The sequence below is a fragment of the Xenopus tropicalis genome, chromosome 8 (assembly GCF_000004195.4).
Source record: "Xenopus tropicalis strain Nigerian chromosome 8, UCB_Xtro_10.0, whole genome shotgun sequence".
Lineage (NCBI taxonomy): Eukaryota > Metazoa > Chordata > Amphibia > Anura > Pipidae > Xenopus > Xenopus tropicalis.
In genome coordinates, this window is record NC_030684.2 from 41,447,510 (window position 1) to 41,463,790 (window position 16,281).

Genomic DNA, 16,281 nt, shown 5'->3' on the forward strand with positions numbered 1-16,281 from the left:
GTGTATAGATAGGTCAGTGTGGGTCTGTATGTGAGTGTATAGATAGCTCAGTATGGGTCTGTATGTGAGTGTATAGATAGGTCAGTATGGGTCTGTATGTGAGTGGATAGATAGGTCAGTATGGGTCTGTATGTGAGTGTATAGATAGGTCAGTATGGGTCTGTATGTGAGTGGATAGATAGGTCAGTATGGGTCTGTATGTGAGTGGATAGATAGGTCAGTATGGGTCTGTATGTGAGTGTATAGATAGGTCAGTATGGGTCTGTATGTGAGTGTATAGATAGGTCAGTGTGGGTCTGTATGTGAGTGTATAGATAGGTCAGTATGGGTCTGTATGTGAGTGGATAGATAGGTCAGTGTGGGTCTGTATGTGAGTGTATAGATAGGTCAGTATGGGTCTGTATGTGAGTGTATAGATAGGTCAGTATGGGTTTGTGGGTGCTGAGTTTACTTGGAAGGGTTGAACTTGATGGACTCTGGTCTACGTAACTTGCAACTATTCATTGCCTTCCTATGGGACTCATTAGGCCCTCTTAATTGTTCAGTTCCAAGTGCTGTGAGTATAAAATTCTTTGCCATGAGTCTACCTAGGACCACACCAGGACCTATTATACCTTCCAACACCCCCCTTCGAATAGTGATTAGTAAGTGTCAGTCACCAACAACTGTCCCTGATGCAAGGCTTCATGGATGGATGGATTGTAGCATCACTGGCCTCAGTAAACCAGCTGCCTTTTACTTCAGTAGAGGTTTAACAGTCTGTAAAAAAGAAATGGAGCAACAAAAAAGGGGGTGACAGACAAGGCCACCTTAGTAGAGTTGGGAACAAGGGCCTGGGGCCGCATTATACAAAATCCACCTTGCAGCTCCACTACATTGTTACTGACCTGCAGAATCTCATGCTTTAGTTGCCAGTGGATGCTGTAAGCTGTAGCTCAGCAGCTGGACACTTTCTTGACTGTAAAGCCTATCCCACAGCCACAAGCAAAAAACCTGTGGAGCCCATTCCAGCTTTTTCCTTACTTGCCCACCACTAAAGACAGCTCTGGTGGCAAACATGTTCTTAACTTGATCATTGCATAGGTTAGTGATTGCAAAGAACATTCCTGAACTGTCTTTGAACAGGTATGAACGGAAAGCTGCCATATTGTGTGCCTCAACAGAGGCTGTTACCTTGCCCCCCTCCTGTAGCAACTAAACAGTCAAGAGCAAATCTTTGCAATGGGTTTCACGGTGCAGCGAGCAGTCTGTTCTTTCTGTGGGCAGAAGGGGAAGTCTTTTATGCATGTTGTGCCTTCTCTTAAAGTGCTCCACATCCTCCTCCTCATCATCATTCCTAAAAACTAAAATACTGGCACTTGCTGCTGTGACTAGCCTGCTCCATTCCTTCAGCACACTAAACAAGATTTGTCTGAAAAGAAACATGTCTGCACTATTTATTTCTGCTTACGGCACACCTTCTGTCGCAGCGGCTGTTGAGTGAGCAAGCACGGTGCATAAACACTTCTGTCCTCTCCTTCTGCAAGCACAAAGCGCAGCTTTAAAGTGAGCAGGGGGCATCCCGCTCTCTCAATAATATACACAAAGCTCCTGTCCCAAAGGCACTCTAACACATTCTTCTAAATGCTTTTCCACTTCCCGATAAAAATGCAGTATATAGATATATATATATATACATGATGACGTATGTGCTTTTAAAGCACTGAGAAAGAGAAATAGCGAGAAATCATCTTCCCCAGCCTGCTGACAAACACTGAAAGTCTCCTTTTGTACAAAAGTGAATCTTCTATATCTGTAAATTTATAATTTTATACAACCTGTGTTTTAGCATGCGTCCCTTTATAAAAAAAAATAACAATAAAGTCAAACAAAATGAAACTTAGTTATGGCTAGTAAACAGTCTCTTTCCCATAGCCTCATTTAGTTTTAGGCAGAAATGTACCCTCCTAATTTTCCTCCATAGTGTGACCTTGCTAAGTCTTTTCATTGGGGGTTTATGCACTGCTAATGTATTTGCAAAGAGCCATCAGATGGAAGGTCACTCTACTGAGTAATCAGAATTCTTTATGGTGCTATTTTATGTCTCTATGGTAATGCAATATTGTGAATTAATTGTGGGTAGAGTAGGTAATTTGCTATTAACACATTGCATTGACATTGTGCAGATATAATCCTTTTAGATCAATAATGATTCAATAGAACATTAGCATTAAGGGGTCTGCCTTGAACACTCATTGCTGAAAAAGAAGAAGGTGTTTACCTTTTTGTGTGTCAAAATGAAAATCACTGGCACAACAAGTCTGCATGACACAGGCATTACATTATTGGGTAGGAAATGCCAGGGCTGAGGTGATGTGGTGATGTCCCTTCTGGGAGCGATGCCCACACCCACCTGAGGATATACTGTAACACTGTACCAATGTCCATATCAAAACAGCATGCCTCGTTTCTCTGTACGTTGTATTTCAGTTTAATGCCCTCTTAGCTAAATAGTTTGGCCATGGCCGACATGAAATAAGTAGGGATAAAGCATTATCTCTGTATAAAAAGACTCCTTATATATTAAGCACAAAGTTTGTTTTTTTCAGTATTGCAGGCTTATGTAGTAACACAGTGCTAATTTGCCCCATTTAAAGTAGCAACCAATCAGCCATTGGCTTTTCAGTCTAGTGCAGTTAGTAAAAAATTGAGTGCAAAAATCTGATTGGCTGAAATTATTACCATGTTACTAGACAAGCTCTGGCACACAGAACACTCTTCTGACAACTTATACTCCAGTGGGGTGCACTGAGCTATAGAACTATACCAGCCACCCCTTGGTCTAGGGGCATTTAAATCAATAAAAGTGCTTCTAGCATGTGCAGTGCCAATAAACAAGCTTTTTTTGCCCATAGATTGTAGTTAGCTTTTATGACGTTGAGCAAGTGCCACTCCAGAGGCGCAAATACAGCTTACGCATGTTGCCCCTATAAAAACAGGCTGCTTTACGGGAAATCTCTTTCCATGCCCTCCAGCAGAGGGAAGCCAGCTTCATAGCTTTAACTGTTCATTCTTGGAGGAGCTGCTGCTGCTCTGCTGTAAATGCCACTGAATTCATTGGAGAAGCCGGAACAAACGGGAGCACAGAGTTATGGATAAAATATGCAGACTCTATCCGGACAGAAGCAGTTTAGCACAACTTTTTTTTTTTTTTTTAATATAAAAATTGCTACCCAAAGTCTTCTGGCTGGAAAAGAAGCTCACACAGTCAGAATCAATTAGGTTAGAAGATATAGAAAAAAAAAAAAAAGATACAGAAGGACTTGTGTTTGGAGCGGCTTTTTTCAGCCAGAGAGTTGGGAATGCGGTGCTCTGTTACAGAGACAGGCAACCTTTGTCACTCCAGGTGTTGCAGAACTGTAACCTTCCGGCAACACCCAATCAGTGGAGATGCTGGTGAGTTGAGGTCTGCAACAGGGATGACAGTTCCCCATCTAAATTATAGTGCATTATATATATATTGCAGTTTGAGACCTGTATATGTGTGGCCTCAGTCCTGCCTCCTGTGCACTGATATATTCACGCACAGGTATGTTGGTGTATATAATGTATAATCTATGAGTATGTAAGTCTCACAGTGCTCCAGGAATTCCAGACCTGAAATCCCTTTCCGCTGCATACGCAGGTGACAAAACCTTTGTAAGTTGGTAATAAAAACAATTATGCCCAGAGCAGTCCTCCTATAACCTATAGGTCAGTGGCAAATCACACACAGGGCATTGTTCATAAGACCCCCAGAAGAATACACAGCCAGGGTGATGCTCAGAGGACACACCTCTTGCACTGACGCGCAGAAAGTCCTTGGTAGAGTCCTTTTTGCATATGGTGACCCTTAAGGCACACTGCAAGGTATTAGGGGGCTCACCCCATTGGGCATCTCATGAGCTGTGGAAGTAGAGTGGCTTGACTCTGCCAGACAGGATCTTGGGCACCTGCACGGATATGATCTCTGACATCATTTCGGGAAAATCCACGCTCACCATCTGGGCCTTCACAAACAGGTCAAATGTGAACTGGTGGAGCTCCCGGGCAATCTGAGAAAACAAAAGGATATATCTGAAACCAGATAAAGGTAATTTAAAGACAGACCTGTCTGAGTCAACTGCATGTCTTCTGGGATCAAGTGGCTGCTAATCAAGGATATATCTTGTGTCTCATTATTTATATATAGACGCCTTGAAAATTATCATGGTACAAATTGGATTGTACTTGAATGTTGAACCACTTCTTATGAATTCAGCTTACTTAGCAGGTAAATGGATATAAAAAAAGTGAAAGACTGCCCTATAATAAGGGTTTGCAGACCGTGCAGCTACCAATTGGGCCCAATTAGTGGGCCTTTACTAAGTACTGGGTATACTTAGCTAACCATTCCAAATAGTGTTGCAAGAAACCCTGGAAGTAGTCTCTGCAATTGAGCATGTGGAATTCCTTCCTATAGTAGGGCCCCACTGAGTTGTATGGAGACAGAAACTGTGGGCTTGTGTACTACAACCAGTAACCTACTCACATTCTGACATCAGAGTAAAAGCAAATCTGAATAAATGAGCTACAGAAACATAACCTGGCTTGGATTCTAAACAATCTGCCTAAAACTGACAAATAATGGGCCATATTGAATTTTATGAGAAAACATTATTTTATGGTTTATCATATACAAACAATATGGGTGAGATTTAATTTGAGGGGAAAACACTTTTCTCCTAATTCAGTTGCAGTTCTTCCCACAGACAACAGTGCTGTAAGTTTTTCTCAATGAACTGCATCTGGCACTATGGGGAAATCTGGAACGTAATTGGGAGGTAAGCTTCAAACCGAGTCTGGCCCCATGTATAGGGACTATACGACACTTTGGTGCTTCTTCACTTCATTTGGAAAGAGAATCCTCAATCCATTGGGATCGACAAAAAAAAAATCTTTCTGCCTCTGAAATGACTTTTGTGTCCTTAATTTATTTTCAGATTAGGTTTCCAAAACTGATCTTAGTTTTATGTAGGGCGTACTATATCTAGGATGTCTCCTAAAAATATGCAGTGCACTTAAGATATTGATTAATATATTAAGATTTTTTTTTATTTATTTCAGCATGGAAGGTTCTTTTCAGAACATAATACATAAAGTTTCCTATTGTAAAAAAATCTGAAGTTTAGTAGGGGCACAAAGGAATAGTAAGAGAGGGCACTGTTTGCATTCCTTAGTAATTCATCTCTTACCGGCTGCACGGAATCCAGGAGCTTAGTGAGCTGGAAAAAGCGTCTAGAGCTGGATGCTGGATTGTTCCTCTTGCATGAGATGACTCTGTCCAGCTCTTTGATATAATTCATCCGCAATTCATCAAAGCACTTCTGGTCCTTCAGACCTTCCACAGGAACTAAGAGAACATAATATGTCAGTCTCAGCTGATTATGAATAGCGTATGATAACACTGTTCTAAAGCCCACAGAACCAACAACTATATAGGAAGCCTCTCATGCCATGCCCTGAAGCAGGAAGTCTGACACAAATCATGTATTAATCATGTATTAATAAACGAGGGTGAATGGGCCACAAGCCTGAGGTAAGGAAGGCCCTCAAGTAAGATACCATCTCGGTGCAAGTTTGGGAAGATTTGCCACATGAACAGGCACTACGTAATGGCAGACTAACTATTAGATTTAGGAGCAGGGCCTTTTAGTAGAGTGGGCTAAAGCTCCACTTCTCCACTTAAGAGTATGTGTTCCACCAATGTAGAGACCAAAGAGTGTAGACTAAAGGTAGCAGAGAATATTTCTTCACCTTATAGGTTGTTCTTTGTTACTGGAATTATATCATCTTAAAATAAAATGACTGAATATACAGTATATATTAAGGTATGCATATGAGATTTATTATGCTTGGCCCTAGACTTTTCCAAATACTGTATATACTCAGGTATAAGCCTAGTTTTTCAGCACCCAAAATATGCTGAAAAAGTCACCCTTGGCTTATACTCGAGTCGGGTGCCATGGGTCCCTCCAAACTAGCACCCTCTGTCATTCTTGTGCAAATTAGGCCGCCCGCAACCAGACCCTCCAGTGCCATGACCCGCTCCCAAATTCATCTTCATCTACCATCCTCACCTGTCCCATTCTGCACTAGACATTGCACTTTATAGTCTACATAAACTACATATAGTTTTGAAGGATTTTAACTCTTTGTGTTTAAGCTTGGTTGCTGATTGAGTACTCTTAAGGTATCATTGTTGATAAAACAATTGTTTTTGTTGACCCTCCACTAACAGAGCTAGTTTACAGTTTTTATTTGAAATATATATTTAAAAACATATACCCCACTGATGCCTCAATTAATGTAATTTTACTGGTATTTATTTTGATTATTAAAACTTAGCAGTAGCTGCTGCATTTCCCACCCTAGGCTTATACTCGAGTCAATAAGGTTTTCCAACTTTCTCAGGTAAAATTAGGTACCTCTGCTTATATTCGGATCGGCTTATACTCGAGTATATACGGTATATGGTTTTCTGTAATTTGCAGCACAATGCTTAAAATGTAGTAAAAAATGAAGAAAACCTAATATAACTGTGTTGTTACTCAAATGTATATATATCGTACAACGTTTTGCCTTATTTTTAAAGAGGAATCAAAAATTACCAATTACTTATGTAAACAATGGAAACTGTAGAAAATAGGGTTGAAATGGGTTTCCATATTATACTGTAGACCCCCCCACAGCAGTTTAACACTATGCTATAATTCTTATTTAATGCATGTATACTACAGGTATGGGACCTGTTATCCAGAATGCTGGCGGTTTTTAGATAAGGAATCTTTCCATAATTTGGATCTCCATACCTTAAGTTTACTAAAAAATAATTTGAACAATAAATAAACCCAATAGGATTATTTTGTCACCAATAAGGATTAATTATATCTTAGTTGGGATCAAGTACAAGGTACTGTTTTGTTATTACAGAGAAAAAGGAAATTATTTTAAAAAATTTGAATGATTTGGTTAAAATGAAACCTATGGGAGATGGTCTTCCTATAATTTGGAGCTTCTTGGATTTCTGGAAAACAAATCCCGTACCTGTACTTTGCTAGCAGATAAACCATTTCATGACAAGGGGCACCTAAGAATTCATTCAACATTTTTGGGTTATAAAGTTAGGGGGCAAAAGTATACACTTCCCAACCCTACCCATTGTGAGTACGTACTAATGCTAAAGAGAAGGAGAGCCTTCATGCAGAGGAACTCCTCCGGAGTGATCTGGAGCCAGCCAAACTCCTGGGAGAGGTGTCGGAGCCGGACACACTGACTGTACATACGTGACTTGTGCATGCGATACCTGTGGAGTAAGAAGAGAAAGAATCTAAGTGTTTCTAATTCTAATGCTGAATTCAGCAACTTAACCATCCTGCTACCCAAGAGAGAAGCATACAGCAGATTGCCAGACACCAGCTCAAGAGTCACATTTGCTGAGGCAGGATCTTGTCACCCCGCAAGGGACAAAAAACTGTGTGAAAGAAAGGCCTGGCTCTGCATTTTACTTCATGTCTTCATTGCTCGGATTACTCTGTGCCATAGAGACCTTTCAAACATTCATCCTAATTCAGTAAATGAGAAGCTAATGGGAGCGTGAGAAAACCCAATAAATCAGCGCTGCCACCATTCGTTTGGCCCTTTAAAAACACTCGGAAATCAATCAACACACCTGGGTATTAGATCATTTGAATGTTCCTCTCATTAAGACGTGCTCGCTGTCAGCAAACATGAGCACGTTTTAACGTTCTATGAGAGCTAGAATTGTGCCTCGGGATAGAAACATTGAGCGTGGCGATACTTGATCGGCTAGCAGAGAGTTTTATCCTTTCAATTTGGGGAGTGAGGTCAAAATGGAGGATCAGCTTTCCCATAGTCCTCCATTGAACTGTGATAAACAGAAAGCATGGACACTTGTATACAGCTCTGTGATTCTATAAGTCTTATTGCAAACAATCTGCTCATTTCCTGAGCTGGTCATACATGGGAAATTCTATTTTTCTGACCCACACATCACGTGGGATGTATCTGCTGGATCTTAGTGGTCACTGTTGGGTCAATTGTAAGTCTGTGTGGTGTGCTGGCCCCTAAAAGCATGTGTAGGCTCATACATTTCTTATAACTGTATGTCTCGGATACGCATAACCATAATGATAGTGGATTCAGTTAGCCACATACTGGCTACATCTCATGTGATCCACTTGCTTGGCCCAGTGGGGAGCTATTTGTATCTATGGATTCTGCACTAATCTTCTCAATTGGCTTGCAAGGGCATCTCTATGGATCACTCCTTGTTTAGCTGAATGCACAGGGAGGGGAGGGATTTTTGTCTGTCCAAACAGACCTACACTTTACTAGTGGGACCACACAGCAGTGTGCCGAAACTTCTTCCCAACAGTTGATGTGATGAAACTAATAAAACAGATAAGACAAAAAAACACGAGACATTTTTTATACAAATGTAATTGTTATAAATAAAATCCAGCATATTCCATGTTAGTTATATAAATATTCATAAAATATTCATAGAGTTACTAAGATCATAAACAGTTTCACAATCCAATATACAGTATCACGCCTTCTTTGAAGCTCTCAACATAACTTGGGCTGGCCGTTATTTATAATAAATATATATATATAGTTATTGGGAACAAAGTTTTAGCCACAGCAAACCACATCCAGATATAAAATGGCTTGCCAACCCTTTGTACAATGCTACAATTGCTATAACAGCAGGAAGCCATTATATGAGTTACATGTGCCCCGTAATATGAATGCTTCACAAAAACTCTTTTCCTTTTTAAACACATTGGGGCTCATTTACTAATATTCTGCACATTTGCAGTGCTAAAGTAATCTATCATTAACAATCAGCAATGATCTAACATCCGCTCAACATAGTGTTGCTATCATGATAGCTGCAGAAGTGATAGGTAATTGCTGATTGGTAGCAATTGTTATATTACAATGGGGCGAGGAGCATAATGGCAGTATAGGATATTCAGCTTTGGCTCACACAATGGAACACTAAAGTATTTATATGGAGTTTGTGGTTGGTTTGAGTTTTTACATGGAGAGCAGACAGGCCACCTGGTCATTAGATGCAATGGCTATCTCTATTAGGTAGGCAATTGCTTCTTATAACAAAGTTTCAGATCATGTCAAATGGCTCCTGACCCTTCCTTAGTGGTTAGACCCCGTCATGCCTAACATTTGTTATTAATCTTACTGCCAAGGGACGATGGATCACAGTTTCCACGGATTCCAACTGAGAGTTGCCATTAATGGTAATGAAGAGTGTTTTCCTTCTTATTTTGCCCTACTCCCTTCCTTTTCTTCCCTTTTTAAATGAAAGCTGTGTATTTAATGGGAAGGTCAACCCAGGTCTGATGTCACCTACTCTGAAACATATACAAACCTGTTATGTAACAGTATGTCCATTTATCTTACTTAATCTCTTTCTAATTGTTGCCAGTAGCAAGTTCCCACATTTGTGTAGCACTTACATTGGTATAGACAGTGGAGTGGATAAACCGCAAAAAAAATGAAGTTGTTTTGAGGCTTTCCAAGTGTACATTGCATTAGAGGAGTGCCTAAGAAGTGCTAGTCTGCTCCCAGTTTGTAGACAAAGAAAACCCTTGCCATTGTCAGGGAGGCTCTCGAAGTCACGGTTAGGGCCTGCATTCTGCTCATGTTCCCACTCCCCAGCAACGGCTTTTCCCAAATATTTATTTTTCTCGTCTTACAAGAATTAAAAGGAGCACGGCTCTGCTTCATCACACGCCAGCATGAAATTTAAGAACAAAATAAATAGACTTCTTCTTAAGTCCTAAAATGTTGCCTGTTGTCAGGGGAAATGATCTGCATATGCCAAATATGGAAGCCATTTAAAGCAAAGCAAATGTGTTACAAGGGCAAGCCACCGAACTGAAAACACTTGATCTCACAATCCCCTGTAGAGTTTCCTGTGGCTGAGGAGCAATAGTACAGTTTACAAAGATCTGGTACGATAAAGAGAAAGCAAAACAACAGATAGGCAAAGCTAACTAGCAGCATTATACAGGGGGGAACAACAGGGTGAGCAGACCCTGGTATGACAGAGGGGTTCTAGGAGTGTGTGTGGGGGGGGGGGGGGGGTGATCCATAACTAATTGGCAATTTCAGTATCTGTCTAACCAAAGTCCCCACTGTGGGTATAGTAATTTTTATTTACATTACTGACACTGTAGTGAAATTCACAGACTCAAGTTAAGGTTGCTTATATAAATTACTTCCATTGTATTGCCCTTTGGGTTCCTTCCAATGGCTGGCAAAATAAGTAACAGCCTCTGAGCTTCCAAAATGTGCCTCTTGGGTTACTTTGGTGCCTCCCTCTTTCTTTACAATCAGGACCAAGTTGACCCACTATGGATCAACAGTGGGCAAATTTGCCCATCGGCAGTAACCCATGGCAACCAAATAGATCAATATAGTTGCATTTGTTATTCTTGTTCTTTGTTGTGCTGCTGGCTGAAAAAAGCAATAGGTGGTATCCAGAATTAAAAATGGCCTGTACCTCTTTGGCATAGGGGTGGTTAACCTGGTAACCAAGAATTGTCAACCAACCCCATGTCATGACGGAGATAATTATCCAGTCCTATATTTTTTTTATTTCTCAAATCCCTTTCACACAAAATGATAACATGAAATAAGGTCTTAAAAAGACCTGGAGTGGATCATCTCCCTCATAAAATGGGGTTGGTTGACAACTCTGGTACCCTGCATGGTAGGTTTATGCCATAAACCTAAGTAAGTAAAATTATCTGGGATTTGATTTCCCCTTTAGGGCTCATACTCAGGAGCGTTTCTTCCTGACTGGCTTTACGACTGTGGAGCCTGCCCTTATTAGTGGCTGAGGGTGATGGGAGCTGTAGTACAAAAGTTTGGAAATGCCCTATTATGGTTTATGGACTAAAGTGTAGGAAATATCTAGTATGATTAAAGTTCATCCTATAACTATAAGGAGAACCTAATCAGAGGTCAGTTTGCTCTGATCTCGTGTTGCCAGAATGATAATCATAAATGTTTGGTTATAATGGATTACTGGATATGTATATGAGTGAAAAGCTCCCTTAGTGCATGGGAGGAAGAAATAATTTAGCAATTTCTATTGTATTTTTAAGGGAACTCATCACACATACATATATTTAGGAGAGTACTTACTCATTAAACACCAGGTCCGGGGCAAAATAGAGCATCCTGGAGTTGACGTTTTTGAATGACCTCCAACCCATGGCAAATATCATGAGTCCCATCCAGGAGTACTGAATAACAGTCATTTGGTCGCTTACATGTAGATTTCGGAAACCTGACAAGGTAACAGATGCATGTGTTAAAAGAAGGCAAAGTATGATGCTTTCAACGTCACATGTCCATCGTGGCTCCCTTCCCTGTGCAGAAGGCTAACAGTATTTAATGGCAACCTATATAACAGTCAGATAGGCAGCTACATGAGTGGGACTACTGCAGGACCCTTGCCTTTTGTGGGTGCTAGGTGAAAGCACACACGCAATGATGGCAGCAAAAATTCAAATACAGCCAGTATTATTATTAACATGTATTAACATAGCACCAACATATCCCTCAGTCCTGTACAACAAATAGGTGCATACATTATATATATACACAAGTTCCATGCAGGAAATAGAGAGTTTTGCCAAGGGCCCTGATCAATACATCTTACCAGTTTACCAATGCAGACACCAAACTGCATATACATTGTGAGTGCCTGCTAACATCCTGGAATTTTGGGAAAAATGCAGAATTGTAGATAAAAATATAGCACATTACTGGCATAAATGAGCTCTCACATGTAAATAACAAACAAGGGTTAAATAACAGTTTTTTGAATGCAATGGAGCCCAAGGTGCAATACTATCCTGAGTATTATATTACCCACTGTATGTCTATAGCCAGGAAGAGACTGCTTTTGTCAATGGGAGACTGACCAACGCAATGATGACATAGTTTAGTCCCTGCAATATGACCTCATCACAAGAAGCTTTCCTGCGTGCATCAGCAAGTCATTTCAGAGACATTAGCAATGCCTACATGTTTATAAATAGGGAGGAAAGCTAGGCTCTTGGGCACATGATTAACTCCTGGGCACGAAGGAAAGTACTTCAATTACTGAAGCCAATAACTGCTTTTTATTCAAAGCAAAAATGGAAAATAGCAAAGACGTAGCAGGGTGTGCTGCATACGGCTGCCGCTGCATTGCTCATTCACAGCTATACTAGCAGATGCACTAAATATAGACTCTAGCTTGGATGATACAGGGACCAGTTCAGACTGTAATAAAGCAAGATTGACTGGCCCTAGGGTAGCCCAACTCCTCTGCCATTTCCTGCATTGCCAGCCTGGGACTGGTGATAATCATAAAAGGATCAATGTAATGCGCCGGCCTGGCACGGCAGTGTGGCTCCAAATCATATAAGTTGTAACTAATCTGCTCAGCATCTCTCTCAAACCTCCGATGTGCGTTTCCCACAATCCCTAGTGGGCATGATTAGTTAGGCTACCAAAGGCATGCCAAATGCTATAAATTAACTGAATTTATCAGTGGAAACTTCCTGGCTGCCCTTAATGTGATTTGTTGGGAAAATAGTTCCGATGCACCTTTCCCCTCAAATTATCAACCAGTCCTAAATTTTGAAAGTTTGTATAAGTGATACTTAATAAGAACGGAAGGAAGAACAGATTTTTAAAGAGGATCTATCCTTGGCCAACTGTATGTAAATAACTATTCTTATCCACATCAATGTTTATATCTGATTAAATCTGCTTAAAAAATATATTCTTCATTTAATGTGCATATTTGTTTTATGTATATTTATAAAGTACAGTCTAGGTGTGAAACCAGCACAGGGATTGTCTTCAAGGCGGGGGATGCCTCAAAAGCCAGGAAACCTGTAGGAGTCAGCTCTGACTCTCTGCAGTCGTCTTTATTGGAACAACTAACTTAACACCATTAAGCACCAAAATGTATCCAGAAGAGATGGATTAGGGCAGGGATCTCCAACCTTTTTTACTCGTGAGCTACAATCAGGTCTATAAAGTGTTGGTGAGCCACACAAGAATTAAAAAAGCTCCTTGAGGATGCAAAATAAGGGCTTTGATTGGCTATTTCAATGTGGTGGCCTGCAGAGGCTCTGATTGGAGTAAAACTGAGTCTCTGTGCTTCCAAACTTGTCTCCAAGCCAGAAATTCAAAAATAAGCACCTACTTTAGAGAAACTGGGAGCAACATCCAAGGGGTTGGTGAGCAACATGTCGCCCCTAAGGCACTGGTTGGGGACCACTGGATTAGGGTATTACTGCTGCTATTTACTACTTGAATATATCTGCCATTACAACGAGGCAGTAGTTTGAATGACAATCTAGAATATTAATTGGAGATGGTCTGAATATAGGTGTTAAAAAATAACAATAGCCACAATATTGTAGCCTCACAGAACTATAAAATGTTGGCTGTCGGGTCAGTATCTCCATTTGAAAGCTGGAAAGAGGTAGAAAGGAAAATAAATAAGTTATAAAAAAAATGAAGACAAGTTAAAAAAAATGCTAAGACATTCTATCCCTTACTAAAAGTTCTTGCCTTACCCCTTTACAGCTTAAGGAAGCTTTGCAGCTCACACAGCCTGCATGGCATTCAGTTACCCTCATGTGTCATGGTGGCAGCCATATTGTAAGCCATGTTATAAGAAAATTTAAATAACAAAATATATAGCATAAGGGACACTTTCCAATACTGTGCATATATCCAGCAGTTTCTAGATGCAACTTCTACATTTCACATGTACAAACATGTATGAAACCAAACCTTTAATAAATGAGCTGAAGGGTGAGAAGACAACAGTGTGTGCGGTATGTAACCACACAGGCATAAGAGGAAAAGGAAAGTTATTCAAGTTATTACATTCGACTGTATTATTGCTGGCTTAATTCATAAGCACCTTTGCCTTATATGAAAGATGTTATTACTTTCAGGGTGAAGTGACCTTCTGGAGCGAACCATTTGGCTTTTGAAAGGGAAACAGATGCATTAAGGAGGAGTGATCCAAAGATCTTATCACAAAGATGTAGTAAAGCGCTCAGGGTTACATTAATAAAAGCACTAAAAGAAAGAATTTATCTTGATGAGTGTCATCAAGCTTTCCAGCTCCAAATTATACATCATATTGGTGAAGGATGCAAAGCTCTGTTTGATGCTAATGGCTTCATTTTACTTCTGTTACTGCTGTTGGGCCCTTATTCACAAGGAATTTTGAATAAGATCAAGTTCAAGGGAGACCCCTAAAATGGTTTTGCTGAGAAGCCAAGTAACCTCTAGCTAACCCGCTACACACCCACCACCAGGGATGGCTCATCTAGTTGGAGTCCTACTTTACAGAAATATTCAGAGTTAAAAGGAAGATGGTAACTTGTAACTACACGAAGGTTAGACAAGTTCCTTGCTTGTGGATCCAAAGCCCCACACCAATTTTTCTCTCTTGGGGTGCGGCTCGGCTTACTGAAGCAAGCACTTTTGTTTTTGTCCCATTTGTTGCACAACAACTTGCAAAGTGTTGAATAATCGCTGAGCTATTTTTTTTTCTCTCTGAGCCTTTGTTTGCTCTTTGCCTGGAGGTAAACAGAAGTGAACAAACTCAGTTTATCCCAAAACATCATCGCCGCTCCTTGATTTGTCTTTGTGAGTGTGCTTATAACAATCAGGAGGCAGCAATTAAAAATACTGAAAGTAACGTTGGCAATTAAATGTTGCATTTTAGGGGTGGTACAATGTTAGGTTTCATAAATATTTGCACTTCTTTTTTAAGTTAATCATTTATAGTAATTGAGACTTCAGCTACTGGTTTACATTTTGGGGGAAGGCATATTCTGAAGCAGAGACAGGCATTGGTTCTCAATATTCTCAACATTTAGGGCCCTGTACTCAGACCACACTTTGCAGTAGGAGTGTATGCTTCCAATAGTGCCAAGAAATATCTGTCAAATGGACAGCACTCCCATAATATTAAAATGCCGTAACTGGCACAAAGTAACATTTTGGGCTCTATATCAGGATCCACCTTTGGTGCCCACGCTTTGGTTGATCTTCTTCCAGTTGAAATGCTGGTAGTTGTAATTGCTGCAGTAGACAGATTGAATAGACTGCCCATAACTGCTTTACAGATATTGTACTTGCTTCATCATTTATACAAACAAGGTAATGATCGTCCAACCAAACTTGAAAAAATCAAGTCCCCAAAACAATAAATAGGAAGTAAGTACTTCATTCAGCAATAATAGAAGTAGTGGGCAGTAGGGAAAGTGACCACTGGCAACAAAACTCAAGAGCAGAACAGAAGAAAACCCAAAAGGAGCGTTTAGTAGAGGAGGGTGGAGGAAATGGCATTACATTTTTTAAGAAATAGAGAGGAGGACACAAAAAAAAGGTATGGAAATGTATAAAAGATATAGAAAATAACAGAACAATAACTTAAATTGGAATGGGTACATGTAAAATTCCAAAGGGAATAGAAACATTTTACCAATGTTACCAATGACAATACACAACAGAACTGCAAAACTTAATGTGTTTAACCTTATAATTTATACCCACCTGGCAAAGCCTTTGCCCACTTTACAACGTGCACAAGCTGCCTTTCACCCAGCTCGTTGAGGCTGCTCAAGAGCAAAGCAAAGCTGTCTGGTTGGTTGTTGTCATGCCCAGCACACACCACAACAGGTTCAATGGCCTCCAGCACATTCAGGAAGATAGGCTGGCAGCTGTAGCCCTCAAGCTGTGGAATACCCATACCAGGGGCCAGGTCTTTGCTTCCTTCACCTTGCACTGGAGATCCCTCCAACTCTTCCTGTGCCTTAAGGTTCCCCAGCTTCTTTAGCTTACGAGCTGAAAGAAAAAACAAGACTTTGGAATACAAGTGACCAGAATATCTAGAGAGATATATATCCTACTCCAGGGATCTTCAACCTTTAATTTTCCAACATTCAGCTGAACATTCTTGGAAATGCAGTCCAAGTCTATAAAAAAAGCCTGATACAGGGCTGTTTAGTAATTATTTCAGATCCGCATTACATGGCAGCATGTAAACTAGTGCATACTGCAGAAGAATTGATATACAATTGGCTTGTCAAAGGCAGCCAAGAGGACACTGAGCATGGGCAGTGTCACTGACACCGA

The 16,281-nt window shown here is 40.4% G+C and overlaps 1 protein-coding gene across 1 annotated transcript in view; it reads right to left on the minus strand.

The window, feature by feature from the left end:
• Positions 1–409: 409 nt before the first annotated feature.
• The window catches only part of ar (androgen receptor (dihydrotestosterone receptor; testicular feminization; spinal and bulbar muscular atrophy; Kennedy disease)), a 167,668-nt gene continuing 151,796 nt past the window's right edge, over positions 410–16,281 (minus strand). The window contains exons 4-8 of the mRNA XM_002941842.5: positions 15,700–15,990; positions 11,260–11,404; positions 7,233–7,363; positions 5,253–5,410; positions 410–4,073 (exon numbers count right to left, since the gene is read on the minus strand). Of these exons, the coding sequence (XP_002941888.3) occupies positions 3,918–4,073; positions 5,253–5,410; positions 7,233–7,363; positions 11,260–11,404; positions 15,700–15,990 (881 nt within the window). The 3' untranslated portion in view covers positions 410–3,917. The remainder of the gene's footprint in view (positions 4,074–5,252; positions 5,411–7,232; positions 7,364–11,259; positions 11,405–15,699; positions 15,991–16,281) is intronic.